General features: G+C 35.8%; 1 protein-coding gene across 10 annotated transcripts in view; it reads right to left on the minus strand.

Annotated features, from left to right (window-relative positions):
* Window positions 1–16,282, minus strand: part of kif21b (kinesin family member 21B) — an 89,119-nt gene that overhangs the window by 35,219 nt on the left and 37,618 nt on the right. For all 10 annotated transcript variants that reach the window (XM_042733633.1, XM_042733632.1, XM_042733631.1 and 7 more), the window contains exons 4-9: window positions 15,474–15,623; window positions 12,152–12,283; window positions 11,622–11,789; window positions 7,747–7,862; window positions 3,088–3,283; window positions 1,073–1,262 (exon numbers count right to left, since the gene is read on the minus strand). In XM_042733633.1, coding sequence (XP_042589567.1) covers window positions 1,073–1,262; window positions 3,088–3,283; window positions 7,747–7,862; window positions 11,622–11,789; window positions 12,152–12,283; window positions 15,474–15,623 — 952 coding nt within the window. The remainder of the gene's footprint in view (window positions 1–1,072; window positions 1,263–3,087; window positions 3,284–7,746; window positions 7,863–11,621; window positions 11,790–12,151; window positions 12,284–15,473; window positions 15,624–16,282) is intronic.

The raw sequence follows: 16,282 nt of genomic DNA on the forward strand, positions 1-16,282 counted from the left end.
CTTAAAATCCCAAGAAATAATAAAATAACAAACAAAGACCTTCAGTGGCCAACTAAACTAGTGAAGACACGCTAGTTACACACAGGTTGACTAATACACTGTGCTAGTTTGAGATTTTGCTACTGCTAAACTACTAAAGCTAGCTCATTTAGCGTAAAAAAAAACCCTACATATTTTAGTTTTGTTTTTAAACCAATATAACAGATATATTTACCAACATAATTTTATATGATTACCTCTAACATATAATAATAATACTAATAATAATAATATACAATTATTTCTGAGGTGCTTTCATTACCATAATTATTGACTTAAAAAGCCTGCATCTAAAAGAGTAGATCTCATAGTTTCAAATTCCTGACTTCTGCAACCTCATGTTCAAAAAACTCAATTGCAGCGATTTCAGCAGTAAAATGCACGGTTTAATATTTAATACAATTCTCTGTTTTGAATGTCTCAATAATGCAAGAATAAGCTGAATAACTATATTTAATATCCCACTAAACAAACTATTAAGTTGAGACATTTGCAGTAAATTACACAGAATTGTTTTGCTGTTAATAGTGTTGCACAGAAATGCATAATTCCTATGCAGCATAAGTCAGAGACACCGCTGCGATACCAAGACAACGTTTTTTAGGAGCAGACGCAAAACTACTCTACTGGCACATCTTATTGGTCAAATAAAAAATGCATTAAAAATATTTAAATATACATGTTACATTTACATCAACAACAAAATTACACTGATTATATAATACATATCACCCCGTCCTACTATTAGGGCCCTATAATTTCTGTGATGTGTGTAAACAGACGGAATCGCAGAATCCAGTTCTAAAAAATATTTTTACTGTGTAATGCAGAATGTCGCTGAATTTTTAATTGCTTAATAAAATTTAATTTAGGCTAACCATTAAAAAGGAGTCCAGAAAAATGTAAACGAAAAAAAATGGAATTCAGAAAAAATTTAAATGGAGAAAAAACAAATAATGGATTTCAAAGGGCCCTGTACTAGCTACACATAATGCAGTGGTAATCCCCTCTCCAACCACTAGAGGTCTCTCACCAGTCTTAGTGAGCAGCAGGTTGACTCCATTGGTGAGCAGCTGGGTGACTCGAGTGTTGAGGTGGTCGATGGTTTCCTGCATGGCTTTGACCCGCATACGTAAAGTGTCATTCTCTTTTTGGAGCATGGAGTTCTCTTGAAACAGATCGCTAAAACCGTCGGATCCATCTTCGCAGGCCACTCGTTTTCCCTGAAAGAAATCCAAAAATTGTGAGATGGATAGGTAGGCACTGACCCCATCCAACCCAAGCAACAATCCCCCAATTCCTTTCAAGCTCGGTCTCTCTGTCAGGGCGGCTCAACTCTCTCAAAGCCATCATGGCTAATCGCTAACTTCTTCCGGCGGTCGTTTATCATCCAGGTCAGGCCGAGGCGCTAAGCTGCTGCTACGCTCCATTAACTCCAGCGAGATCCCATGAGCTGAAGCATGTTATCATGCACGAGCCCACCGCACAGGCTTTCTCATGCCCTGGATTATTACATAAACAGCTAGAGTACCAACTGGGTGGTACTGAAGGAGAGTAGAAAGAACAAGTGTAGCTATGAACGAAAGTCACCTGACTCATTATCTTCCCCAAGTCCTCTATTTGATTTAGCAACAGAGGAAGTGTTTAATGCTTCAAGTCAGTAAACTGGTTCCTGTTGCGCAGATCATTCTGGCATGTGTCATGTCTGCTATCCTGATAACTCAAGCGAGTTGGTAAGATTCACCCAAGCATGAAGTCTGTCATTATTCCAAGCCTGTATTATATACTATATTGTAAATATTGTATGAATGTGCAATTCGTGATAATGTGTTAACGTAAAAAAACTGTACATCTCTAAGATCAAATTAATTTGTTAGTAAAAAAGTCACCATAACGGTCCGACCCAACCTCGTCTATTGAGGTGTGTGAGTAGATACAGTAGTTTCTGCAACAGTGCAATGAACGTGCTGATGATGTATCATTTCTGTGCAAAGGTATGCAAATACATACATTTACAGGCAAGAAGGACAGCCTATCATAGTCATCGGACCGCGGAATATGATTGGACAAACATTTTATGATCCTTCACCTTCCACAGATGGTATAAACACATTTAGACCACTAAACTTAGTCACGAGATGTGAAGAGACTTTCAACCAGCATAACAAAAAATGTTTTGAACCAAATCATCTACCCTGCCTTTAAGAGTAAGGAATTTTACAAAAATGTGCAAAAATGTGCAAAAGAGATCATAAGAATTCGCAACCAATTCATAATGATGTTTTACGTACAAAAAACATCATATTGTAAGATTATATGAATTTGTATGATTTGTGGGTAAAAAGTCAACATTAAGGTCCAACTCTTACCCGTCTCTCATTTGCAACCAATTCATGATAACATTTTATGTACAAATCATACATCTTTGTGTAGGATCATATGCATTTGTATAATTGATAGGTTACAAGTCACCATGAAGGTGATACCATTCCTCATGAGATGTGTGAGCAGACTGTCCAAAAAGAGATTGTACTAATTCGTACTAATTCGTACAAATTCATACAAATTTGTACAATTTGAAGATAAAACATCATCAACTAAACCTAATCCTCAAGCTAATGTATGAGTAACAAATTCTTACAAATATTTGTAAAGATGTTTAAAAAATTGTCAAGAGATTGTGTTGTTGGTGTAGGGCAAGATTTTTAGCGAAGAATTACTTTTTTTGGTCGATTTTAGAAACTTGGCTTCAGAACACTTGGAATTTAGTGCACAAGTAGTATGGAATACTTGTGTACTTTTTTTTGTAATATTAGGAGCTCAACAGCCCAGTCAGCCATTCAACTTCACTGTTTTGAAATGAACAGCCAGGATATTCTACAAAACATCTCTCTTTTTTCCACAGAATAATTTTTTTTTTTATATGGGGGCGGGTAAATGATTGTCCATTTGAATTGCCCACTTGAAGCTTTTTGTTGGTGGGAAAAGATGCCTGCTGGAGACTAACTCTTCCCAGAATGCCTCGACCCTCCAGGTCCTTCTCCTTACCGCTTTGTACTCCATGATCTCCATCTGTAGGCGTGCAATCTCTGCTCGTAATGCGCTGATCTGCTGGCTGGTTTTGTCCTGGTTCATGATCACTTTGTTCTTGATGTTGCGAGCCCGATTGGCATACTTCAGTGTGTTCAGGGTCTCCATGAAGTCACGGTCAGAGGGGCTCACGCAGGCAATCATCACGGTCCGACTAGACAGATACAAAGCAGATGAGAATGCAAGAGGCCAGGAATTCATAAGGGTCTTTCACAAACACACACACAAGGCAGAAAGATAAAACACAAACTGATGGCAGATAAACACAAACATGCTTTCATGGACTGCACACGCTGCCCGCATATTTTTTGTGTATGCGGCTAGGATTGAATGTCTTTAAGGAGCGCCTCTATCTGCAGTCCCTTATATTTAATTCAATCAACTCCCCCTCTGAACCCACATCATAAGAATATATAGGGAGCCTGTACCGTCCACTGTGGGCTGAGTGACCCAGCACTGCGCCTCCACACAGATTGATGCAGTGAACTGTTTGCATGTATTAACCTTCAAGGCACAATGACTGCACTGTGCACAGTGATGTTTACAAGTGTGTGAATTTGCATGGACAATCTGAGACCTCTAAACAAAGGGTAAGACAAACTGTCTCAACAATGACAGAAGTTAAAGCTTTCTAGATATAGTATCATATAGGGAACTAAATAATTAGGGCTGTCAATGTAATGTTAATTTACTTAAACTGGTGATTTGAAAATACATATTAACCCTCTAGAGTCGATCAACGCGGATACGTGTTTTGTGGCATCTTCTCCTGATAACCCCGAAAATAACTTAAATTACACTTTCAGTTTTGATCGTACAGATAAGAGCAATACATCAATTTGTATACACACATAATAACAACAAAACTTTGTGCATTTATAAAATAAAGAAAACAAACAGGGTGTGTTGTCTGCCGCCTTGGTTCTGCGTGATCTTCATTTAGAAACAAGTCATTAAAATGAACTGTAACTCAGTGAATACTCAACAGAGACATGAGAGTGATATCTATAGAAAGCTTGACATTTCTACTTTTAAACTAAGCAAGAACAAATATTCTGTGATAAAGTAATCCATATGAAAACAACGCGATGTCCAGTCTTTCACGTCTTCCTTCATTATATATAATGCTCTATGGGAAGATTGAGATATTGATATTACAATCATCTACATGAAGCTTGCATGTAGCGCCCACATGACAGCAAACAAAGCAGCGAGACTGTTCTTCAAGGTTTTTTATTTTTTTATTTTACTGTCCGCTTCGCGCTGCAAGGAATAATACCGGTACATAATTCACCTCAGAAAAAAGAATGAAGCGGCTTAAACCAGCGGAAATCATAAAGATGAGTAAGCCTTTTTATTATTAATACACTTGTATAACTTGTACACATTTTACTAGTTTGACTTTTTCCAAAATATAATTCCTGACTAAATGTATAATCAAGTGAAACATTTTGACGTTTCATTTACATCCCCTCAATGTTTCACGATGCAAGGATGTTTTTTTTATGTTCTAATGTATAACATAGACAGCAATACGATAATAAAAGTAATATGAGGTATGTGCCAGGTATATGATGCTCATTTATATATTTCAACGTGACACAATACCAGTCAAAACTTTTGAACAGTAAGATTTGTAATGTTTTTGTAAAGAATTCTCTTCTGCTGACCAAGCCTGCATTTATTTGATCCAATATACAGAAAGTTGCATTTGCTAAAGCAGTAATATTGTGAAATATTTTTACTATTTTAAATAACTGCTTTCAATTTGAATATATTTTAACATTTAATTTATTCCTGTGATCAAAGCTAAATTTTCAGCATCATTACTCCAGTTTTACTCCAAGTGTAACAATATACACTATACCATTCAAAAGCTGGGAGTCAGTATATATAGAAATTAAAACTTTTATTTAGCACACAAGTGATGATAAATACAATTATCATGTTAGAAACAATGCTGTTCTTTCAATTAATCAAAAAAAAATATATAATAATAATAATAATAATACATTTTTTTTGAGTAGCAAATCAGAATATTAGAATGATCTCTGAAGGATTGTGTGACGAGTAATGATGCTAAAAATTCAGCTTTGAAAGTCAGCTTTGATTGTTTCTAATAAACTGTTTAACTGCACTCGCAAGTGAATCTCAAGTTATTTCGTGGGATAATTAAATATATTCTAAATATACTACAAACCTAAAAATATATACATTTATTTTGTCCTCACATTCTTTATTGTAACTCTTCCCTCTTGGTCACACACCTGACTGAAAGGCTCATTATGCAGCTCATTATGCGGGCCTTTGTTTTCTCAGGTGTGAATCACACAAATATTCATGATAGTTGACGCCTACTCGCATATGACCTTTCGAAACAAAAAGTGTCTTAGAAAATTTAAATCAATCTATTGTTTTCTGTGAGTGAGTAAAGAAGATGATTTTCACATCATTTTGAAGCAAAAATTCTAGGCTACAAGGTCCACGTTTGACAGTCTTGTGAACAAATGTTCTCTAGGTGTTTTATGACCTTATTCAAAATTGTAGTTTTTCCACTAACCACGCATAAACTTTGTTTTGTGATTGTTTTCTCAAAAACACAGTCATGTACATACATGCTATTTACATATTATTGTAGCCCAGTTTGTACTGAATACAGTGTTATTAGACTTTAAATAGCACAAAAGTCAGGGGATGTCATAATCTCTAGGCCCCCAAAATCCCTTAAACCCCAGAGGGTTAAAATGTAGAAAAGTATGTAAAAAATAAATATATCAATAAAATATTTAAAAAATCTTAAGTAATCATGCCCCCTGTACTTGTATGTCCATTATGAATTAATTAGGGCTGTCAATTTAATGTTACATTTCCGAGATTAATTATTTAAAAATACAAATTAATATTTTTTAATTATAAAATAAATAAATATCTAAAATAAATTATTTTAAAACAATCCCAATGAATTATACCTCCTGACTTGTATGTAAATTCTGAAATAATTAGGGCTGTTAATTCAATGTCAATTTTCTGAGATTATTTAAAAATACAAATGATTAATATATTATAATTATAATAAATAAATAAATAAATAATTATTATATAATTAATTAATTAATAAATTAATAATGTATTAATAATTTGACCATATTTGTTTGTTATTTTTATTTTTTACTGAGATTAATTATTATAAAATTATTTTTAAAATAAAGATATAAAATAAAATCTTCTGTTTTTTTAATTATCTTAATCATGCCCCTTTATTGTTTAAATTCTGCAATGTCATAAAAATATTCCATTATTTCATGTAAATAAGCATAATTGTAAGAATAAATAAAAGGATCCACAATAAAAGATGCATATCACTTTGTCCCACAAGCAGCTTTTGGGCTCTCTGATCACTGTTTGGTTCCTCTTATACCGACCTACAGGTAGAAACTGAAATCAGCTAAACCTGTATAAAGGACTGTTAAAATATGGACTAATGAAGCAGAGCAGGATTTGTTTCGACCTCACTGATTGGAGTGTTGCTGAAGCTGCTGCCACCAATCTGGACAAGCTCACGGAGACTGTAACTTCATATATCAGTTTCTGTGAGGATATGTGCATCCCTGCCAGGACATTTTTATCATTCAATAATGATAAACCGTGGTTTACAGGGAAACTCAAACAGCTTTGTCATGCCAAAGAGGATGCTTAGAGAAGTGAGGTAAAATCATGTATAGCCAGGCCAGGAACAGACTAACAAAGGAGATCAGAGTGGCTAAACGGTTTTCAGCCAATGATCCGGTGTCAGTATGGACTGGTCTGAAGAACATCACCTTGTACAAGACACCACCCCAACAGTCTGTGGAGAATCAACAACTGGCTGATGATCTGAATGTGTTTTACTGTTGATTTGAAAAGGCCAGACTGACACCCAGCACCCGCTCTGATCTGCACTTCACACATTCACCTACAACCCCATCCCTCCCTCCCCCACCATTCAACCTGCGCTTAAGGTCTGTGTAGAGGATGTGAACCGGGTCTTCAGGAAGCAGAAATCAAAGAAAGCTTCAGGCCCAGACTGTGTTTCACCTGCCTGTTTAAAATTCTATGCTGACCAACTGACCAATCAAAAGTAGTAAAGTAGGTCTGTAGTATTTATAATCTTCCTAATTTAACATAAAATGTCAAATATAACAAAATATGTATGTGCATGTCAAGTTTTGCTGTTTGTGTGTACTAAAAGCTACATAAAGAAACTGAACAATGTCTTATTTCACATATAACAATAACAGGTTTACAATGTGTCATGTAAAAGGTGTGGTACAGTAACTATAATTATCCGTTTCTTAACAACAATAGAAGTCAGTGGGAGGTCCACAAAGCCATCTTCAGTACAACCTGAAAATCTTGATAGCTATCTTGATAGACACAAATTAGGGGTATGGTTAATCTATAGTTATTATAATTAGCTTAATTTAAGAACAATAAAACTCGAAGGGAGTTACCTAGTATGCTACAAGAACATGTGTTTGCAACTCAATACAGCAGCTCTGCTCCAAAAACGTCTTTAATTTGACACTGTGTTCCTAAGAATGCGACACTTCTGGTGTTTAGGTGTGTGTCAGACGTTACCTGTTTCCTCCCAGTGAGTCCTGCAGCAGGCGTGTGAGTTTGGAGTCTCTGTAAGGCACATGGCCTGCCTTCTTACTCTGATCTCCCAATGCACTGATCACATTACCCAGGGCCAGCTGCCAAACACACACACATACACAGAGAGAGAGAGACCCGGTCACGCTCCATCGCATGCTGTTATCTAAGATTAAAAGCTTTTAAATGGCCTCTCTTATACATGAGTAACTAGGCTTTAAAAACAATAGAGCTTTATTGGGCTCGGAGCTCTTCGGAACAATGGCTCTTCTTGGCTCTCTTCCAGTCTTTAGCTCTACTTCAGAACTCTCTCACAATGTAATTACTTTTCCTTCCCTTCATCTACTCTGACAACTTTACCCAGAAAGACAGTGAGAGTGCAGTAATGAATGTAGAAGGATGCAGAACTAATGCAACATGAATTTCACACCTTAGTTAACATGGATAAACTTGACTCAGCTGAAAAAACTGTCACAATTATAATGAAGTCTAGGACTTTGAAAATCCCTAATGAAGCCAGTTTTGTGCTGTTGAGGTGTTGGCTTAGTTCTGAGAACTTCCTCGAGTGTCATGGTTAAAGGGACTGGTAACTTAATGTCAATACAGTCATGAACTAAAAAACTTGCTTATTATTTTCATAATTAATTAATTATATCTATAATTATTTTAATATTTTTCACATTTTATTTGAACATAAACTATATATAGTTTGAATGTATTATTATTATTATTATTATTTTTATTAATACTCAAATCATCAAACCTAAAGCAACAAATGAAAGTATGGGAATTATATATTGACCGAAAATAAAACCATTTAAACAATCCTATATTTTAGCATTTTCAAAACTGCCAGCGTTTGACTAGACATAAAACAAAATATAATATAAAACATTTGTATTTACTATTAATTTACTTACTAAAAACTTATATTTTCAAACAAGATACAATAGAATATACAGCGGGTAAAATAAATATTGAACACATCATCATTTTTCTCGGTTAATATATTTCTAAAGGTGCTGTTGACATGGAATATTCACCAGATGTCGGTAACAATCCAACTAATCCATACATACAAAGAAATCAAAACAAATAAGTTCAGAAATTAAGCTCTGGGTAATAAAGTAGAATGACACAGGGAAAAAGTATTGAACACATGAAGAAAGGGAGGTGCAAAAAGGCATGGAAACCCAAGACACCAGCTGAAATCTATCAGTAATTAGAAAGCAATCCTGCCCCTTGTCAGTGGAAATTAAATATTAGTTGGTTCAATCCCACTGACTATAAAAAAGGGGTCTCATGACCAACGTATCACATAAGAAACATTTCTAAAAAGCAAAGATCAAGACCTTCCCAAAAAAGGGGTCTCATTTGATACACAAATCCGCCCAACGCCATGCTGCGTCACATACTGCGTGCCTGCGAAACATTTCATGATGATCCTGCTCATTAAAGAAAATGTCAGAAGTCAGCAGTTCTCTGATAAGACCTTCCAACAAAACATACTAGCTGTGTTGTTAATATGGCTTCACAAGAAGGCCATTTCTATAACTGACCGACCCTGAGTGTTCCTTTTTGTGAGCCGACTGTTGCGGGGCAAACTAATACAATGCTGGACACAGTGACGAAACGCTCTCACACCACATCCATTTTTCACGCACATAAATCGCGAAGCAAAGAAGACCAAGGTGCTCCTCGCAAGATTTCTGACAGAGGAGTGCAAAAGAATCATCTCAGCTAAAGAGTAATGTCGTGAACAAGATGTGCCAAATGATTTCACAAACTTGTGGAGAGCTTCACAGATAACGTACTAAAAAGACCTGAAGCTATAGCATGCCTACGGGACAACTTCTGCTTTCAAAGAAAACAATAAGTAATGCACTCTATAACCGCTGTGGGCCATAATCTGGAAGTGGGAAAGCACATCATTTCACCATAAACGCAAAGGCTCCTCGCAAGATTTCTGACAGAGGAGTGAAAGAGAAAAAAGCAGTTGTCCAAAAAGCAATAAGTAAGCACGCAACCGCTGTTGAAACTCATTTAAAGTTTGCTGCACAACATTTAGACAAGCGCTGAGAAATACCTGGCCTGAGAATGGATAGTCTGGTCCGATGAGCAAAAATTGTATTCTTTGGATGCCATAATACACACCATGTTTGGAGGTCAAAGGGCACTGCACATCACCCCAAAAACATCATGGTGTGGAACTGGCAAAATTCATATAATTGAAGGAAGGATGAATGGAAAAATGTACCGTGACATTCTTGATAAAAATCTGCTGCCATCTACCAGGATGATGAATATGAAACAAGGGTGAACATTCCAGCGAGACAATGATCCCAAACAATGCCAAAGAAACTCTCATTTGGTTTCAGAGAAAGAAAGTAAAGCTGCTAGAATGGCCCAGCCTTGAATCCAATAGAAAATCTATGGAAAGAACTACAGATCAGAGTTCATATAAGAGGCCCACAGAACCTTCCAGATTTGAAGACTGTTTGTGTGGAAGAATGGGCCAAAATCACACCTGAGCAATGCATGCGACTAGTTTCTCCATACAGGAGGCTTCTTGAAGCTGTCATTCCTAACAAAGGCTTTTGTATAAAGTATTAAATAACTTTCAGTAAGCATGTTTAATACTTTTTGCCTGGGTCATTCCACTTTATTACAGAGAACTTAATTTCTTAACTGATTTGTATTGTTTTCTTTTTTGGCTTGGATGCATATGTTATGATATAATCATGCGCATCTCTTCAGTAAAGCCGGTTCTGTGATTAGTGGTAAATCACCTGCTTTCAAATGGAGCTGCAGTTAATACACAGAGCCGTAGTTCACTGACAAGCTACGCTATATCGAGTTCATTATCAAAGGCGATTCATCTTCAATAATGAACTCGATATAGCGTAGCTTGTCAGTGAACTACGGCTCTGTGTATTAACTGCAGCTCCATTTGAAAGCAGGTGATGGGGATTTACCGCTAATCATGGAACCGGCTTTACTGAAGAGATGCGCATGATCATATCGTTCAATATATTGTCCAGCCCTATTTTCTTTGTATGTACGGATTAGTTGGGTTGTTACAGCATGTCAACAGCACCTTTAGAAATATATTAACTGAGAAAAATGGCAATGTGTTCAATACTTATTTTACCCGCTGTATATATATATATATATATATATATATATATATATATATATATATATATATATATATATATGTATGTATATGTATACACACACACATCACTACTATTCAAAAGTTTGGGATCAGTAAGACTTATTTTTTTTACAGAAGTTTCTTATGCTCGTCAAGGCTTTATTTATTCGATCAAAAATACAGAAAAAAGCCTTTTATTTTGTGAAATATTATTGCAATTTAAAATAACAGTTTCTATTTTAATATACTTTAAAATATAATTTATTCCTGAGATGCAAAGCTGAATTTTCAGCATCATTACTCCAGTCTCTAGTCACATGATCTTTAGAAATCATTCTAATTATGCCGATTTATTTTGAATGGTTTAAAACCATTTTTTTTGGAACCTGAGACACTTTTTCAGGAACAGCATTTATTCAAAATAGACTTTTCTAACAATATAATCGTTATATATTTTGTAGTTATTTTTTATTATTTTTTTTTATAAACATATTTTTTGTGTATAAGTGTATTTTTTTATAAAGAGTTTTGTGTTTTTCTATATGGTGTTGTGAATATCATTTTTATGTGAGAGTGCAAGCAGAAAAATGGCCCTAGGGGAAAATGTAGCTGTCAGGGGACCGTCCTGTTGGCCAGTTCCTATAACGGAGTCTCTAAAACTAACCCATTGTGAAAGCCCCTGTAGTCTGAATAGCACACGTACCAGGCCACAGTTGATAGAGATGCCCTCTCTTGCTCTCTCTCCTGTGGCTCCGGTGCGCTTGAGCCGCTCTGATCCAGCCAGGTCCACAAAGTGAAACTTAGCAGTGAGCGTCTCGTACTCAGGCTGAGAGATGGAGCCATCAGACACACCGTTCATCTCTCCATTCATCTGGAAGAGTAAAAAGCAACTGCAGCTTTAAGCCACTAACACAAGCACCTTAAATTACAAATGCAAAATTATGTGCATTTTCAGTGTGCACTGACATGTTCAGTGTTGATGTTTCTAATGCCAGTGGTTTTACATAATTACTCTGTTTTCTTCCGCAGCAGTCTGAGTTCTATGAATTTTAATATTTTAAAACTTGCGACCTGCTTAAACTTGTTAATGGCTTTCTTATCCGGTAGTTTAGGATTATAGCTCTCAACATGATGCATGCAGTTTTAATTAATATTCACATGTGTTGTCAGATGTTGTTGGCATCACTGTGAGCATCTAAAGAGGCTCCTGACTGATGTGTTGATGTGCCGTACCTGTAGCTGCGGGCAGACTCTCATCTGGCAGAGGTGGATGGTGAAGATGGCATGAGAGCGGGAGCTCTGGGCGTTCATCTGCGTGCTGGCGGTGGTGCGGGAAAGAGCGCCCAGCTTCAGACACTGCAGCAGCTGACGAGAAAACACACAGTACTGTTATCCTACTCACTAAAGCTTTCTGTTGTCCTCGAGTCATCAAGTCATCAAGTAATACATTTAAAACAAATAAACATGGTCAACAATAGAATTACATTCACAAAGCATTTCACTTTCATCATCTGTCACGTTTCTGAGTGAAAACAAATAATCGATGGGAAATAATGTAGGGTGGAACTGTAACAGTAGCTGTTGCCAAAACAATGTAGCTTCCCCAGCAACAAGCTACTTTTTTCAGTGTTTATATAACATTGCACTCTGCAAAAACTGCATGTTTTATTATGAATAATTATAATAATAATAATAATTATAATTATAATTATAATTATTATTATTATCATCATCATCATCATCATCATCATCATCATCAACAACATTTCTATATAATACAAAATAAATAAATATTTATATTATGTCATAATAATAAGTAAGGAATAATTGACGACGGCTGTTGAATTATTAGAAAAATAATGCACACCCGAGGTGGTGATGAGGACACAACCTGTTACACCTCGGGTGTGCATTATTTTTCTAATAATTCAACGGCCCGTCGTAAATTATTCCCGGAGTCAATTATTCCGCTTATACTACAGTTATCACACCTCAAGACATCAGATGATATATTTAAATGGATTCATCCGTTTTTTTGTACTTAAATGGCTATTGTGAGTAGGATTATTTCTTCTGCATCTCATCCAACGCCTCTTTTGCTGGTTCTAAAATGTCATTTTAAAGCTGGTAATGAAAGCTTGAGCCATTGAAAGCATTCTAATGCAGTTATTAATGAAGTTATTAGAAAGAGAGCGAGAGAGACAGACAACACACAGAGAGAAGAGAGAGAGAGAGAGGAGAGAGAGCGTGTTGAGAGGAGAGAAAGAGAAGAGAGAGAAGAGAGAGAGATGAGAGAGAGAGAGAGAGAGAGAGAGAGAGAATTCCCAGTTTTTAAGAGAGCTGCTTGTGTGGAATTAGGCTACCTCTGTGCATCCCTCAACAGTGTTCTGCAGCAGCGTCTCTAAACAGTGCTGTTATTACCTCGCTAGTGAGAAATGTCATGTGTATTTCGTTTCGGAAAATCATCTGTCATGTTTGTTTTTGTTAGTCCTGTGTGCTGTCTAGGTACTGTATGCTAATTTCCGTTATTACAGATAACTATGGGAAGTGATATGGAACTGTAATGCGGTCAAGAGAGCTGCCTGGAACTACGTTCGCTGTGCGTTTCCCTGAAAATAATTGCACACCTCAGAACATTCGTCAGCCAATCAGATTCAAGCATTCAACAACCCCGTAGTATAATAAGTGATATGTTATTATTATTCAAACAGGGATTATTATATTTTTCAACAACCCCGTAGTATAATTATTATTATTATTATTATTATTATTATTATTTACATAATAATTTTTATAATTTTTAAAATTATTATTAATTTTATAATATTATGTAATTAATAATAATAATAATAATAATAATAATAATAATTATTATTATTATTATTATTATTATTATTATTATTATTATTATCAACAACATTTATATATAATATAGAAGAAAGAGATTCATATTGTCAAAAAATAATTTTATCATTATTATGTTATTATTATTATTAAATAATTATAATTATAGTAATTATTAACACATTGAATTAACATACACACTAATAATAATAATAATAACAAATAATAATAATATTATTTATTTTTTTTTTTATTTTGCGTGTTTTATGTTGCATAAACAACATGATCATTTACAACAACAATATAATTTTATTTTTTTTATTATTATTATTATTAACAACAACAACAACATTTAATATAATAATATTATTATTATTATTATTATTATTAGTGTAGTGATTAATTACATAGTGATATACAAAAAATATATAACATTATTAACATAAACGTACAATAAATTCATATTCATGCTGTATTATAAATGCTGCTGTTTTCTCTACTTTTATTGTTGGCTTAAATGTAGTTAGCTCAACAGTAGTTAAAACTATTCTTAGGAGTATGTTGTAGCAATTACCTTTTTAAATGATCATATCATAATTCGTGTTGGGCGATATGGTCATTTTTCAAATCGTCATATCGCCAGCCCGTGAGATCACCGATTCACAATATTATCATGCGTGTGCGCATGTGTGGCGGCAAGAGAGAGACTTTCTGTACTTCTCATAGGCTATTTCTACTACATAACTATGTGGTGTTTTAAACCATGCGGGCGCACGAGAGAGAGCCTACGAAAGCACCAATAATCAAAATAATATACTTTCAAACATAGGCTACTGATAAACAAACGTTAAATACAAAAAATATTTAAAACAGCTATTTCATATACATTCGGATACAACAGTCATATAAAGCTATTAGGACCGCACGTCCTGTGACAAGTTTGCCGCATCAGAGCAAAGTTATCAGTCTGCAGTCAACAGTGAAAATCAAAAGTAGATTTATTTTAAAAACCAAAAGTTTAACACTTAATACTGGACATAAATGAACAAGTTAAATATAAAAAGTATTTAAAACAGGCAAGTTCATATATTTGCAGTAAAGTTCAATTGAACTGATGCATCAGTCATACAGCGCTCCGGACCGCACGCCACATGACGAGCCCGACGCACCGCCACAGAAACAAGAATGAGATGCATTCTAACATAACTGTGGCATTAAACTCAGTTAGTGAGGGCTTGTTTAAAATATTGCACATATATAGGCCGTTCAGATTACTTGTTAAATGCAATGAAATACCTTTCATCAGCAGACGATGTCTGTCTGTTTGTGGTTGGAGACTCCTTCACCGACTACAGGCTCTAATCCTAATTTGCACGCGAGTGTGAAATGCGGTGCTGAAGTGAAGTAGCGGGGCAATTTGATAATAATAATAGCCGAATTATGATAGGCCACCTAATAATAATAATAATAATTTAATACATTTATAGGAGAATGAGCCTAATATCAGCTTGACTGTCGACAAAGACATCTGCTATCGTCGATATCTCTGACTATCGTCGATACACGATACTATCGTCTATCGGCACAACCCTACAACACATTATTTTTTCGAATGTCATGTACTGATGAATTACTCACAATAATTAATGTCAATGTTTATGTCATTCTGACTTCAAATGACTCCAGTAAATAACCCAGGCAGATATCTGACCTCCTCCTCTGAGCTGACCAGCCGTGAGGTCACTCCTGTGGTGTAGATGCCTCCGCTCCCATCCTCATGGATCTTAATGTTGGACTTCCGGCCTCGAGCCTCAGGGTCGCGTGTGCTGTCGAACAGGTCCAGGATCTCCTCGTTATAGAGCTGCAAGGCAAATACACACACTCGGTGACCTACAGAGGGCAAAGGTCAAAGAGCCTTGCATGTTCGACCTCGGGAATCCCAGAGACCACACAAGCTGATGGACAAGCCAATGATAAATAATGGTAACATAACTCATGAGCAAAACTACAGCTGAAGAGAGAAAGAAAAAAGAAAAACAAGTGGACAGGGCTTTTCCCAGCTTCCCTCGCTTGAGGAAGTGACACAGAGGGACTTGATAAAATCAATTTAGGGTTCAAAACAATAAATCAAACTGCTAACATAGAAAAACAATGCACAAAGTGCACAAAGGAGTTCTGGAAAGGACAAGACTAATGAAATAAGGGCACTTTAATGCTCTATTAAAGCCGCCTCAAGGGACGGCGACTGTTCACAGCCGCAGAACTTGAGACAAATCTGTCGAGTTATTCCCCACGGCAAGCCGCGAATCTGCTGAACAAACAGCAGCCTGTGCCAGACAGCAAGCTGCACAGATCGTTAAAACGCCCCGTTACAGGTTTAAACTCATTACCAAAGACGGGACTTTACACGAGGAAAGGGCTAATGGGTTTACAGCTACACTGCTGTCAGCCACATACACACTGCAGAAAAGAGTTCATGAAGTTGTAAATAAAACAATGTTTGGAGTAGGCTACTTTCAT

The sequence above is a fragment of the Cyprinus carpio genome, chromosome B11 (assembly GCF_018340385.1).
Source record: "Cyprinus carpio isolate SPL01 chromosome B11, ASM1834038v1, whole genome shotgun sequence".
Taxonomy (NCBI): Eukaryota; Metazoa; Chordata; class Actinopteri; order Cypriniformes; family Cyprinidae; genus Cyprinus; species Cyprinus carpio.